The following is a 15,056-nucleotide window of genomic DNA, read 5'->3' on the forward strand; positions in this document are numbered from 1 at the left end:
AAGAGCAGATGGGTTGCAGGCAACCAGACTCCAACCTTCCTTCCTCAAGTGACCATGTGGCATTTAACCACAGGTGTCTTACATCTGACAAGCCTGGTCAGGAACCTGTCAGGCTTTAACCTGCAACTTCAGACAGTGCTGACACAACCACTCTGGACTGAATACAGTATGCTCTCACTATATTAAATTGGTTCAGATTTATGCTGTAGTGATGGTCAACACATTGTGCCCTGAACAATTTAGTCTGAGAATTGCACCTTTAAAAAGAAATAATAATTTTAACAATTAATTTTCCCTGAATGTTTTACACTAAGAAGTTTATCCAGAAGTAAAAACCATTCAAATCCTGGGTATAACGAATCAAATTTAAACTTTTCATTTTTCACAGGGATGGGAAAAAAGCCCAGGTAACAACTACAGTAGTTAGGATAAATCTTACTAGATGCATTTTGACTACGCTGACCCTGATTCAGCAAGTCACTGGACAGAACTGTAGAGGCGTTTAAAAATAAGGGATCTTCACAACCGAGTAACTTGAGCTTCTCATTCCTAGTGGGAAGGTCTACAGCTTTTATAATCATTGCACATTCTAATATTGGTTGTCTGAAAATAACTAGCTCCACTATTTTCACTATCAGTGCCCACAGTCCTGACCTCCTGGTGCTAAACTACTCTAAAATCAGTTTTGCTATATCACCGGTCAAAAAATAGTGTTAATGAAAATGTGGGATAAAGAAGCACATTTCACAAATTATATTAACTTCAGGTAATCTGCATCATCTTAGACTTGTAAAATTTTCTCCTTTTCAACAATACATGCAGTTTTGGATATTGATATTTTCAGTTAGCTATGATATCACCTTCTACTTAGAATAGCATCTTTCATCCCAAAATGTGGTCTCTCCACCCACCTGTAGGATGAAGCTGAGTACACACAGTGATGAAGAGAAACTAGACAAAGCCACATGAAAACATTACAAGAAGAAACTCAATCAGAAGAGTGGGGAAAACAAAAATTTGGAAGAATCATATAATAGAGATTAGTATCTGGCCAGTAAATTTGGGTTAGCATTCTGTTCTCATCCACGGACCGAAAAGGACCCTGCTTTTAAATTTCAGTGAACAGATGGTGAAATCCCACTTCCTGCTACTTTCATGCTGGGAGAGTAACTCAATACTGCATCAGCCAGGAGACCAACACCTACAGAGCTGCAAGAACACTCTGCATGGAAACTGGCCTCTCCTTGGAGGTCTCCTAACCAGAACCCCAGCCATATTATTTAAAGAATATAACACACTCAAATCTCAGATGGCTCTGAAAAATGCAAGCAATAGCTGATGCACTGTGTCTTGATTAGTCTAACACGAAATAATATGTATTGTTTATGCCTTTATGCTTAATTGCAATTGCATTTTAGTGGCTTCCATGAAAAGGATGGATTATATTTGGCATCATTATTACCAGTGTAACCATCCAGAGAAAGCTGCAACAAAGTTATGTTGCAGAAGACATTAGTGAATAACCCACAAAATGCTATATAAAAAAGGGGGGTATTTAATTCAGGACTAATGTTGTCAGTACACAGATCTCCCAAATTTCCAGTGGTTTGCATCAGCTTTGAAACAGCAACACAGGAAAATGCACCAAAGCAGAAATCAAACCTGCAAAAATAAGCAAACCAAGATCTTCCACTCCGAGAACAGACACAAGCAAATGTGTGAACACCAGCAATGTAATGCTTAAAAAAATGAGCTTTATACATCTCTGAAAAGAATCAGACACACTGGATTTTGCATACATCACAAAACAGGTATACAGGCTTCCAGAAGCTATGATGGGATTTAAAGATCTTAGGTTTATTTTCTTCAAGATCAGTCCTGAAAGGCTTTGTGGTCTCTTCCATCCAGTAGCTTTAGAACTTACTCATAGAATAGCACAAACTTACTTTTGTTGCAATCTTACCAAAAGAAGAAATAAATATGGAAAAAAATTCTGGGAAAAAGGATAACTCCATTTTGAAGTCTGCAATTTCTTTTTTAAAAAGGATTTTTTTCTGAAATACAATATTCAAACAAAAGTGGCAAAAATCAAAATAACAAAGATTGTACTGTCACTGTACTTCATTTCCTTAAGCAGGAGAACCATCAGAGCCCTCCAATTTTCATCTACTCCATATTTCAGTCATAGAAAGTGTTACATCAGCATAGTCACCAGGTAAAGCTGCTGGTTTATTCTAAATGGACTTTCTTCAGAGAGTGGCACAGATGATGAGTGATTGTCCAATTCTGAAGCTATCAGAACTGAACGGATTTAGCAATGTCATAAACACCTCTCGAGGGAGTCACCTGGTGTTGAGAACTCACTTTACATGCCGTGTTTCAAAATCAGTTTTAATGGATTTACATTAGATTCAAACCCACTTTAGAGCTATTATTTCTCCCTTTCAACCTTTTCACACTACTGCAATGTACTACAGGATATTTTATAATCACATGTTTGCAGGCCTGTGGGAAAGTAAACAAAACTTCAAAGGGTTATTATTTAAGGACTCTCTATTATGGCCATAGGCCTGACTGTTTTTCTTCCTCACCACCCCTTGGGCCCAAAGCACATAATCATCCAGTAATTGAACTGAAATGTCTAAATGGCTAGATCCCCTGAAGGACAAGGTAGTTAGCAGTGAAGAAAGTAAGGGACATTTTAAAAAACCCTCACGGCACTTTCCTGCACTACTTAGAAACACCGTATAAATGTAACTGACCTGGACCTGATAGGCTTTTACAGGGAACAGAACAGTGTGTGGATATTTCTGGAGCTGTAGCTAAAGTAAAGATTAAATGTTGAACCATGATGTATTTGGAAGCAAAGATCTTACATTTAAATTACTTTCAGAAGAACCAAGAAGAAACAGGAATATACATATGTACACAGAAATATATATAGCACAACAGTATCACTAATACCACGTGAAAGCAAACCCCTCTAGGTCCTCATATTTAATAGCCCATCCAAAAAGTGTAATGGATAGCAGATCCCAGGCTTTCATACACTGTAACTGTCAAAGCACTCAGGAGATAGAGAAGTGAAGGCTCTGACAGCTCTCTTTTACATTCTAAATGACATCTGCATTCAACAGAACAGAAATAAAGATTAAGGGAAACACCTGATATGATAGCGCTCAGCTTACCTCAAAATGCAATATTTAAAAAGTACAGAGAAACACAGATCTGCCTCCTTGTACTGTAAGTAAAAACTGGTGTCAAAGCCTCTGAGGTCTTCACCGCTGCCAGGGAGGCAGCACCGCAGCATCAACAGACCACAGGGGCAGGAGCCACAGCCTCTGACTATGGAACTGCTGGAATCAAAAGGTTTCACCAGGGAAGGGAGGGAGGGAGGGAGGAGACAGCTTTGAACACACACAGAAAATGGCTACAGGTACAGCTGCACATAACTTGGCCAAAACCTTTGCAGCCTCTCTCGCTCCCCAGGGAGGAGCAGGACGCCCCTGGCTGCCCTGGCTGTGTACCTTTTGCAGTGAGTGCCTGCTGCAGATCTCTCCTAAGAGGTTACCAGCATTAGGGCTTTGAGCGAGACACGTCAGCACACAGATCAGGAGAGATGATTTCAAGTAGATTTTCGCTGGTTGATTATATAAACGATGCCTCTTATAGCTGGAGCAACACCTCAAAGGGAATTTAATGACGACATGACAATGTATGTAAATCAAGAACTGCATGTGGGTTTATTTTACACTTGAGAAAACAGTGGATTTAATTGTGTGAACCAAAATGTACTGTACAATATTAATGATAAAACATCAAAATGTATAATTCATAGTGCATTGCTTGCTTTATTTTTATTTATTTATTTTTTTTGTCAGATAGTTCCTTTAAGTACATGCATCTGGAAAGATGCAGGTGCCAGTAAAATTCCTCTATTTATATCAAGCTGCAGGAACTAAATTTTATTCAAAAAGTGTGGTTTTACATTATATACACAGAAATTGAATATAAAATGACAATATAAAAAGTTAAAAGAGAAAGCATACAGCCAGAAGGTACAAAGAAAGTTGAACAGTTTAAAATGGTACGATATGTAACATGTATTTTTTTAAGCTGATGCTGGCAATTTACAAGGAACAGAATCCAACATTTGCCCCATTTTTTTTTGTTTTCATTTACCAATGCAGCACACTATAGAAAGGTCAGCTTGTACCAAAGCTTAACATTTGTAAATAACTATAAACTGCAGTATTTTACAGAAAAAAAAAAATAAAGGAAAGAAAAGAGCATTTTTACATTTGTTTTAAATAACAGCTTGCATACTTTTTTTTTTCCTTTTGCCAAAAAGTGGCAATTCTCAGCATCCAGAGGGTTTGGGCATAGTGGCAAATTGGTTTGCTTGTTTTTTTATTCATTATTTAACTTATACAGTTGTGGCTTCCTAACCCCTTGAGTACTACACAGCTCTCCTTCTTCCAAGGACTGCATGCACAATATCTTCACAAACCAGTTCTGCATTTAAAAAAAAAAAAAGCTCATTCAATAAAAAAAAAAAAAAAGTCCTGCTTCCGACACAGCTTTTATTTGAATGAAATGCCTTTAAGCCTTTTGTTTTATTTTGTTTCTCCTTATTTACTTATTTAGTCACTGGGAAAGGCACAGAAATGCTATTACAGTTCTCAGAGGGTTAAAACTTGACACTACCAGGTTCTGTGACCTTTATTGTCATGGCAACTTTGTAATTTTAGGATGTCTCTTTATCATTGTTCTTTGTGTCTTTCTTTACGTCTAAATTAATGTCTCTCAATAGTGTCTCCCACTATATTCTACAAAAGATAGCTTAACATCAAGGACAGATGTTGAAAATAAAGGTCAGACTTTGACTCACAAAAAATAAAAACAGAAACAAAAAAATAACCATGCACAGATCAGACAAAGAGCATATAAATATAACTACAAAATAAGTGTAAGAAAAACCAAGGTCCAGATAGGCAGTTCAGCAACAAAAGTAAGACTGATTTCAGAGGCTCAGGTCAGGCCTAGTGCAGTACTATGAAGAAGTTTAGTGCAATGTTCCTGTGGTCACTTGCATACCTGGCTGCTTACCTGGACGCTATTGTTTTTCTAACTCAGTTACATAGATCAGATGGTCCTCTGGGGACTTGCCATGTGTTTTACTAAGGTGCAGTTTGACTGCATGCTTGCTTGCAAAAGTTCGGTTACAGAGCTTACATTGGAATGTGGAGCCTAAGTCCTCCTCAGCAATTCCAAGTGAGCCCAAAGTCTTGTTTGTGAGGACTTTTGAAACATTCTGCTGTTCTTGAATCTGATTAAGTGGCAACTTTGACAGATCCTTCAAACTAAACCCTAGGTGTGTCTCTAAGTGACTTATGTATGTAGAAGCAGTCCTGAACTGAGAGGCACAATCATTGCAAAAGAAAACAGGATGTCCTGTGTCCAAGTTCTTTAAAAATTTAGTTCCACCTGTCCTCCTTAACTGATACTTCACATTGGCCAGCCAGTGGCTAATTGTGGTCATGGAAAGACCAGTAAACTTAGAGATGTGTACCCGCTCTTGTGGACCTAGGTCCGACATAATGTATTTGCCTTCCGGGGTCTCCCTCAAGCTGGAAGCAAACTGGGCTTGAAGGATCAGAAGATGCTGAGGGTTCCAGTTGGACTGCCTGCCCTTCCTCTTGTGTACTGGTGACAGTTCATCCAGAGCTTCCTCAAAGCTGCTCCCATCAGCATCAGACTTTTCTGACACGGTAGAGGGAGTTGAAGACTTGGGTGTCAAACGCCCCGTGAGGTTCTTCACCATATCGGAAATATCCAGCAGGGCACTCTCCCTCAGCGGGGATGAGGCAGAGTCAGCCACGCTGGAAACAAGAGGCTTGTTTTTGGACTTGGTTAAATCAATAGGTTGATCGCTGTTCTCATAGTAATACCGATCAATAGCGTCAGCCTGCTTGACTGGAGTGGTTGGGTAAATGGGTTTGTCCAACATGCTGTTACTAATTTTGTACAGCATGGCCAAAGGGTCCAGAGAGGGGCTTACCGGCTTAGAAATTTTGCCTAAGTGGGTATTCATAATGGACTGTAAAGCACTCAATGGATTAATGAAGGATGGCTCAGGTGAATGATCTGTGATAATTCCTAAATTGTTACAGCCATTTGCAACCTTTGTTTTAAGTGGCTCTGTACCATTTGGCGTATGTGCTTCTGCTGGACTATCCTTTTTGACCTTCTGAACTTCAGACTCAGAGCTCTTCTTTGGCTGCTGTTTGTTATTTATTTCTTCTGCTTTTGGGAAGTCCTTGTTTTCTTTAGCAGCAGGTGACATGGGTTTAACTGGAGAACTCTTCTCCTTCTCCAAAGGCTTCTCTTCCTTCTTCACGTTGATTTTACCAGTAACTTTCTCCACTAGCTCCTCCATAGCAGATACATTGCTCTTGTGAGGTGGGGGTGTGAGATTGCCTGGGGAATGGATGAGTGCGTTGTGTTCTGACGACAGCGATTTCACACTGCTCGCGTAGGACGGCTGCATTTGAACACTCTGCACCGCGGGCTGAAGGGGTTTCACTGTCCCTGGGAGCTGGTAAGCTGCATGGATACTGGGATATCCTCCCCAGGAAGGGGCTCCATTCTGGGCTTTGCTGATGGCTGTTGTCACTGTGTTCTCCAGGGATTTCAATATGTCTATTCCGCCTTTAGGACTATCATCTAGGTCCTCCTCTCTGAGGTATTGATACAAAGTTGTTGGCTCAAATTTCTCTGTAGAGTCCTCAGTCTCTTCTTTAATCTTTTTCTCTGTTTCGGTGACCACCAGCTTTTCCTTCTCTAGGTCTTTCTTTTCCTCCGAATTTGTGGAGCCCGCTGGGGAATCAGGCTGCTTTTTAATGTTGGAGGCCGGTAGCCTTGTATGGGTGGTGGGTGGAAGAGGTATAGACTGTATTTTCTCCTCCACCACTGGGTCCAACACAAGCTGTTTGCCTTTTTTGGAAGCAGAATTGGTCACCTTCAAGAAATGACCGGTGACCATCATGTGAGCAGTGAGCTGCTGCAAAGTATCATGGGAACTGCCACATTCCATGCATTTCAGTATTTGGGCTTTGCGTGCCTCAAACTGCCAAGTGTAGCTAGCACCATTTTGATAGCCATAGCGGTTGTTCGGAGTCACGTAGGGGTTGGCAGTTTTCTGATCCTTTGCAGACTCACCCAGTGAAGCTTCTGCCGTGATCCCTGTTGGTTCAGGTGAACAAGGCGAAGCCAAGTCCTGAAGTGCTCGCTTTTTGGTAGAAGGGACCAATTTGGTGATGGCTGGTACTGGCTCCTTCAGAGGCACTTTCTGGTAATGCTTTGTTTTTATCATGTGGACGCTGAGGTCTTGCAAAGACTCAAACGAATGCCCGCAGTACATGCACTTAAGCACTTTCTGGGCATCCTCTTTGCCTTCCATTTCCATAAGTGATCGTTTCCTAGGCTTTGACCACCGCTTGGTCTTATCGGCTTCTTTATCTCTGTTGTCATCACGGTAATGTCCAGTTTCATTCATGTGCACAGTTAGCTCCACCAGAGTGTCGTAGGCTGCGCTGCAGTCTTTGCATCGGAACTTGCTGGCACCGGTGAACACAGACCCATAGAGTTTATTGTTTTGCCGGTAAAGCTGCACCGTGCTGAAGAGACTCGGCTCCGGCAGAAGTCCGTACGATGACGTCTGCTGCAGAGTTTTAGCCAACGCAGCTTGGTGCCAGTCGTAACCCGAGCCACCACTGTTACTATTGCTGTTACTAGTACTACTGGTGGTTGTACTGGTACTGGTGTTGGTACTGGTAGTACAAGTACTCTGGGAATTGGCATTGGTGTCAGTACTGGTCACGTTTTCATTCTGGCTGATTCCGTTGTTGCTGGTGGTTGGATTGGATTTCTTTAAGTCCAAAGCTAAACTGGACCAGCAAGTCTCTGAAAGCAAATTTGCATACACAGCTTTTATTTGTGCCAAGCTGTCCTGTGGATAGGAAACATTGTCTGTGCACTGAGGATCCTCTTTCTCTTCTTTAGAGGAAGTGCTTTTGAAATGGGCCAGCTGATCGCTGTTTTCACTAAACGGCGAACCATAGCCTGCATCCTGATTAGTTGCAGTGCTGACTGGGGAGTTCTGGTAGCTTTGAGCCTCTTTGATCTCTGCTTCTTCATTGCACAAATACTCATTCTCCTGGATGTCCAGAGACAGCCCATCATCTTCCACGCTGTCTTCATCTATTTCTGCTGCTTTCAATTCTTCTTCAGGAACATATGCTAAAATACAGGAGGGGACATGGGGGGAAACAAGACAATGTTATTGAACACGCACATTTTACATGGCTCTCCTGCACTGAAAACTGTAACCATGAAGACAAATTTTGAAGATACATCTGAAACCCAAACTCACCATCACTCACATACTCCTCCTATAAATCCACACATTCTGTCATGGTTACAGTTTGATATCAGTGATACTGAAGAATAAACTTTGACTTCAGCAGTAAAATATGTGCCAGGCCCACAGTAAATGCCATAATATCAAAACTAAAATCAAACAAAGAGCCTACTAAACTAGTTGTTATCAACTTAAAAAAATGGTGTGGTGCTGAGCTATATTTACTGCACTACATATGTATGTGTAACACGTTGCAGCTGACCCACATCCCTCAGACCATGACACTCAGAATCACTGACTTGACCAACTCTATCTTGTCAGTTCTGTCTTTTCTTGAAACTGGCTTTAGCTGCAGCTGCAGGGGCCATTTCTGTGTCACTGATACCTGACTCTAATGAAGCCATACAGGGCAAGAGTGTCAGGTCAGCTGTTCCCAGGGTCTCCTGGTGTCTGGCTGTACTGCGTCCATCTGAGAGCAGAACAGCTTTCATTTTTGAAAGGTGAAAAGAGAAGCAAGATTGATTGTTTTCTGAAATGGGAAGGATGTAGTTTGCCTCCTGTTATGATCTGATGTGGGTCCTTCATTTACCATTTTGAAAAAAAGCAGTCAGAAACTAAAAGTAAATACTAGAGATTAATTTCTTAAAGCAACAAACAAAAACCTTGAGATCTCCACTGCAGCTTGATTATTGGTTTACGGAAAATATAAAACTTTTCTATTGCATTGCTATCTGTGAAACTATATGATCTCACCAAACTATGTGTTTATCTATATCAAACTATTTGTTAAACTAGCAAATGTGATATTCATGAGCAGATGGCCATTACATCAAAACACATTTACTCCAAGGGCTCAATTCACAGAAGTGACTTACATGTACCTAAGTGATAAATGTACACTTTCATTGCAAAGCAGAAAACATAGTTGTACACATTTCCCTCCAGTTTTGTAAAAGAAGCTTAAAAAAATCACAATGCCAACGGAATGTAGATAATTTATAAGAATGTCAAGGTAGAAAATACGGATTATGAACAATTTTCAGTAACTGAATAAAAAAGTGCCTCCTTGTCAGGTGAACTCTGCAGCAAGTGATGCTGAAATGTGTCCTGTGTCCTTTCATGGTACAATACTGAAAGCAAGCCAGAAAATAGGCACTTCTGCTCCTATGTGGTATGAAGAAAATATGTATTATTATGTTAACAAAGCTGAGGTCTTCTTCAGCTGGGGGGAGCATAAGTACGAGTCGATCTTCTTTTTGTACACAGTTGCTAACATATTCTGAAATGCCTTTTCTGAAAAATAAAAAGAATCTTCTTTCATTGTAATATGAATACTCTTTGAAACACATTACGGTCAGTACTGCATTATGTATTCACCTTTGCAATTCACTCTTAATGCAGCCCCTAACTGCTTCAGCCTGATCTTTTAAGATGAAGCAAGAAAATACTCTATCTAGAATTAGGGTTGTACTGAACCTTAAGATGCCCATTGCATTTTTCACCTGTCCCCTAAATGTCAATATTTTCAGATGATAATTTGACCTTTTAGTTTTTAAAAAAGTTCTGATCAGGGTCCAAAAAGATAAATCAGCCTCAAGTGTTTTCTAATATGTTTAAAAGGACAGGTGAGTACAAAGCACAATAAATAAAATTCAGAAATAATCCTGGAGTCAAAGGCCAGGAAGATGCTAGAAAAGCATTGTAAAACCAGATGAAAATATTCTCTAAAAGGCATTTTGTCCATAAAATGAATAATAGAATGCAGAAGTAGTAAGAGAATTCAGAAGGCAGCCAGCTTCCCTGTCTTGCAGCAATGCTGCTGTTGGAACACTCTGCAGATATTTGAGGATGGTAGGACCGCTGCAGTTCTGAACTCTAGGTACACACATAGAATTCACTCCCACAGCTGCAGTCTAGGATCTCTTAGCCTCTCATTCAACACACCTTTTTGCAGTAGTTTTTAATGGCAAAAGACAATACAATTTTAAGTATCAGAAAAGCAAAGAATAGTTAAAGAAGAATATGGCTTCTAATTTTGAAATTATTTTTAAATAGAAAATAAACCCCTCTGAGACCTAAAATGCACAACAATGGGCAGTTACCATCTGGCATTTTTATCAAAAAAACCAAAATCAAAACGAAAACAAGTACAAGCTAAAAACTGAGAAGACACACATTTTGAGCTTTTATGAACAGCTTTCTTCTCACTAACCCTAGTGCAACTATGTCACTTTTCTCCAATTTTCGCATCCCAATATTTTTAATAACTAGGTGCAAAAAACTGTTGTAAGATACAGGATGTTCTGATAGTTGATGCAGCATTTTGTAAGGATCCATTTGCTTACATCTCTACTTAATTCTAAATTACATAAATATATATTTTTATAATTGCTATATATAACCATCTATATATCTGCTTAAAAAGAAACTTTAATGATCCATTGCCGTGTCTTTTATTTTTCTTTATTTACTTATGATGGTGTTTTCTCTATTCTCATACTTTTGCACTGTATCATAAAAATAAAAAGGAGTTAAACCACACAAGAAACATTATAACTACATGTAAGGTCCATGTTAAACTGCAATAGCAAAGAAACCGAGTGTCAGGGTGAAATACTCATCTTTTACTCACTTTTTCTACTCTTTGGTTTTGCTGAGACTACTACATGATTGAGTTCACTCCTTTACCAACATATACTGTAATATAAGGGTTAAGAATATACAAATGGCCAGAACTATGATTTTCTACTATTTCAGAATTTAAGCCAGTTCTAAATAAACCCTGAATTTATATGATGTGCACACCCACATGTCTGTACATGTATCTAAAGTCACAAAGAAATAATGCTCCTTAACAAAAAAATGAGCAATTTATCTGTAATATTTAATTTTCTATCACTGCAATAAAAATAATAGTCTCTTTAACTCCTTTGGTTATCATAGGATACAGACAATACCTGTTCATTCAAGACTACTAATGCTTATGAGATGAATAGCAGCACTCTCAACATATGGTATTTTGCAAGGTCAGTGCAATTCTCTAACTGAAAAGGTTTCTGTAAGAGCTAACAGAGAAGCAAACAAAAGGAAGAATGTTAATGTCTAAAAGCATGTACATTTTACTAAAATTCTCACAGAAATTTGACAAATAAATAAAATTCAGTATTTTAAACACAGCAAAAATGTTCCTATTATAATTACTTGCAGAGAGAAGTAATATATTCTACCTTAAATAAAAGCATGAGATGTTCAGATTCTAAATTACAAAATGTACAACAGACAGATTTCAGACAACATATCTTTCTGTGACCGAGCAACTCTCAGCAATCTTCTTCAGACATTCCTGCATCTGCAAAGGTACTGCTAGTTTATATATGTCCCAAAACCACACAAAAATATCAAGAGACAATGATCCTCCCCAACAATAACTATATTCAAAGTAGAAGAAATTACAGAACACAGCGTCAGCTTTTCTCTTCCTTCTCATTTGTGTCTAGACAGACTGAGGCAAATGCAAGGTATAAAAGAGGGAAAAACCTTCAAATTCCAGACAACTGAAAATTAGGGGGGGCATTTTGTATTTCTTTTTTTTCCTATTAAGTCTTGCTATTATTTTTTTTTTTTTGCCTATAAAATGTGCCTTCTGGATGCCAATGCTTCCCCATAGATATACTGTCATCTTTGAGCAGTGTTAAAAGCTGTGCATTCTAATCTAAGTGGACATGAGATGCTATATATTGTACATGTGAGTAGCACAGCACATTGTGTTTGCTTCAGTGAGAATATTTACACTATAAATACACATCCATTGTTTGAAAAAGCAGACAGAGATCTGAAATGTAAGGATGTGGTTAAAAATAAAAATATTCTCACATAAAACCTTTCCACAACCTTGGAACTATGCCTTTGAAGGAATCTGTCTCTGCAGAGGTACTCTTTTCCATTCAAAAAGGGATTCAGCATTGAATAAATTATTTTGAAAAGCACCAAAACTAATAATTGTATTTGGTTTTAGTAGTCTACAAAATTAAAAGCAGTAAGCTCTTCAAGACCCAATTTTAAATCTTCCAAATAAATAAATTTATTCAGAAGAAACACCTAAGCAGTGAAAGTCACAGTTCAGTAAAGGAATTGAATACTGAGATAATTTTCACTGAAATACCTATTTCATAGTTTTGACAAATAGGGATAGGTTTAGGTCTAAAATTCTTCACTAAATCAGGGCCTACTCTGTGACTAAATAATAGTGGCACAATGTGAGTGTTCACCATTCTTCAAGAGATGTATTGCCACAGCTCTAATATTTACCCAGCCAACAGGAGACAGCAGCTGCAGAAGTTTTCACAACCCACACTGTCACCTTGCACAAACTGCACTCCAGGCTGGGGGTGATTTCCACTGCACACAAGAACCCATTTCATATCTTAGGGAAAAAAAAATACAGCTAGAAAAGACAATCTATAGCCACACATCTCCCTCATTATGGAAAAATGAGGCAGATGAAAAAACCCAAATCATTTTCAGACATGTTTCCAGAACACAGAGTCATGACAATTTTAGAGAAGAATCTAAAATCGCACGTTGTGAGAGTTTAACAGGCGTGCTGGAAGATTTGCGAATCTTCTGTATTAGTATATACAAATGTTCATACAAAATTCTGGCACAGATGCTACAAGTCTGTGTGCACGTGTGTGTGTCTGTATTACAATGTCACTATGGTGGAAAAATATGGCTTAGTTATGACAATGGCTGAGGAGCAGCAGAGAATATGAGACAACCAGATAACCTTACTACAGAGGTTTGTGTCTTTCATTTCTAATTGCAGCAAAATGGGGGGCAAAATACTAGAACTGCCTACCCTCTAATTCTAATGCAATGGGTCTGAAAAGTAGATAAGGTACTGTAACAAGAGCAACCTCCGTGCTTCTAGCAGGTTGAATGATAACCCTTAAAGGCATCCCATTAAAAGCCAACAAAAAGATTCTTCACCTCTTTCTCTTCTCTCCTCTATCCCCTTAAAATGAATGCTGCAAATTATTAGCCAACGCTGGCAATTGGAGAACGAAGCAGCTTGCATGTGGGTATATTTTCACAGTGATTCTAATCTGAGAAATTTACTTGCTCTTCCCCTTCTATCTGATAAACTATACATTCAAGCGTTCTCATTAGCGTTCGGATCACCAAAGAGAGCTGGAGATGAATCAGTCCATCCACCCCTCCTCTCCCTGCTCTGTCGAGATTATTTCATTGAAATGTTCATTTTCATCCCTGCTGGCAACATTAGAATGGAAGTATTTAACCTGTTTCCATTACTTATACAAATTACCATTATGGGGTAGGACAGATGTTAGAATCATGCCACATAACTGACTTCCATACATTCTTTACAGGGAGGATAAGAAGAAGGAAAGCTGTTAGATCATATTATCCAGTCTCAATAATGTTCTCTCTCCTCCCAGATTCATTAACTTCCAACATCAACGTTTCCCTTTCTTTCCATGTGAAAATGCTCCGTCTCCTTGAGCTCATTTAATTTGGAGCAGGAAATCTTTGTCAGAAATAATTTTTTGATCAGGTGCTCTAACTAAGGGGCGAAGGGGGGCTGGGGAAAGAATAAAGAAAAGGGGGGGGGAAACCCAACACCTTGTCGAAAATGTTATTTCTCTAACATGGATGATGAAAGAGAAGTCAGTTAAGATGCTGGTACTCAAAGATGGCTGTCACTTCAGATAGGGGATGGCACGACTCACCTAGACAGGTGACGCTTTGGTGGAGAAAAGGCTTGCTGCATTATTGAGAGCACCAAAGATCAGGATGACAAAGACTGTAGGCCCAGGGTGCCTGGGGCTCCTAGAGAAGTGACTTCAGCAGGCACATGGATTTCAGCCTCCATTTGCATCACTAACTAATAGTGAAGCACAAACCAAAAGTTCGGTGATTAAAAGGCAAGCACGCATTTACAGATGGCAAATACCCAAGTCACCATCAGCACTAACTTTCTATTCATTTCCAAACAACATGGGAAAAGTTCAAGGTGTTTAAAAAAAAAAAAAAAAAGAAAAGGGATTTTATTACAAATTACTTATTCAAAAGGCTTTCCTGTTCAACTCCCTATTTTGCTGCTGAATTTTCTTCCTGCCCACCCCTTTAATGCTTCCTTAAGGCTTTGTGATTTTGCCATCCCAGAATATATCCTTGCACTCTGAAGTAGCTGAGAATCACTGCAAAACGCATCAAATTTGCCAGCCCTTCTCACATGAACACATTTGCAAGAGAAAGTTTCAGCTCCGAGTACAAACAGCAAACAATTCCTACAACATAAAAAAAAGGCAAAATGTTGCCAAAGATCGACATGAAAACCCTGATAGTCTGAATTCCCTGCCTGTGGTGGCCCGGTCACTGGCAGGGATTCTGGGGCTTTGTTTTGTCTCAGCTTTTCCATCATTCAGCACTGTTTCATATGTACACAACAGCAGGGATGAAGGAGTAAGGAAACCCCTGAACAAACAAATAAGCAAGCACTTGGTAGAGACAGCAGACAGAGACATCACCAGGCCAGAAATATACTGGACCCTAGGAAGAAGAGAGAAGCACTGTGATAATGCATGAAAATAGAGATTTCCCAGGCAGGTTA

The 15,056-nt window shown here is 39.2% G+C and overlaps 1 protein-coding gene across 2 annotated transcripts in view; it reads right to left on the bottom strand.

Annotated features, from left to right (window-relative positions):
• Positions 1 to 3,842: 3,842 nt before the first annotated feature.
• Positions 3,843 to 15,056, bottom strand: part of TSHZ1 (teashirt zinc finger homeobox 1) — a 54,998-nt gene continuing 43,784 nt past the window's right edge. For both annotated transcript variants that reach the window (XM_063165139.1, XM_063165144.1), the window contains exon 2: positions 3,843 to 8,301. In XM_063165139.1, the coding sequence (XP_063021209.1) occupies positions 5,117 to 8,301 (3,185 nt within the window). In that variant the 3' untranslated portion in view covers positions 3,843 to 5,116. The remainder of the gene's footprint in view (positions 8,302 to 15,056) is intronic.

Source organism: Melospiza melodia, chromosome 1 (genome assembly GCF_035770615.1).
Source record: "Melospiza melodia melodia isolate bMelMel2 chromosome 1, bMelMel2.pri, whole genome shotgun sequence".
Taxonomy (NCBI): domain Eukaryota; kingdom Metazoa; phylum Chordata; class Aves; order Passeriformes; family Passerellidae; genus Melospiza; species Melospiza melodia.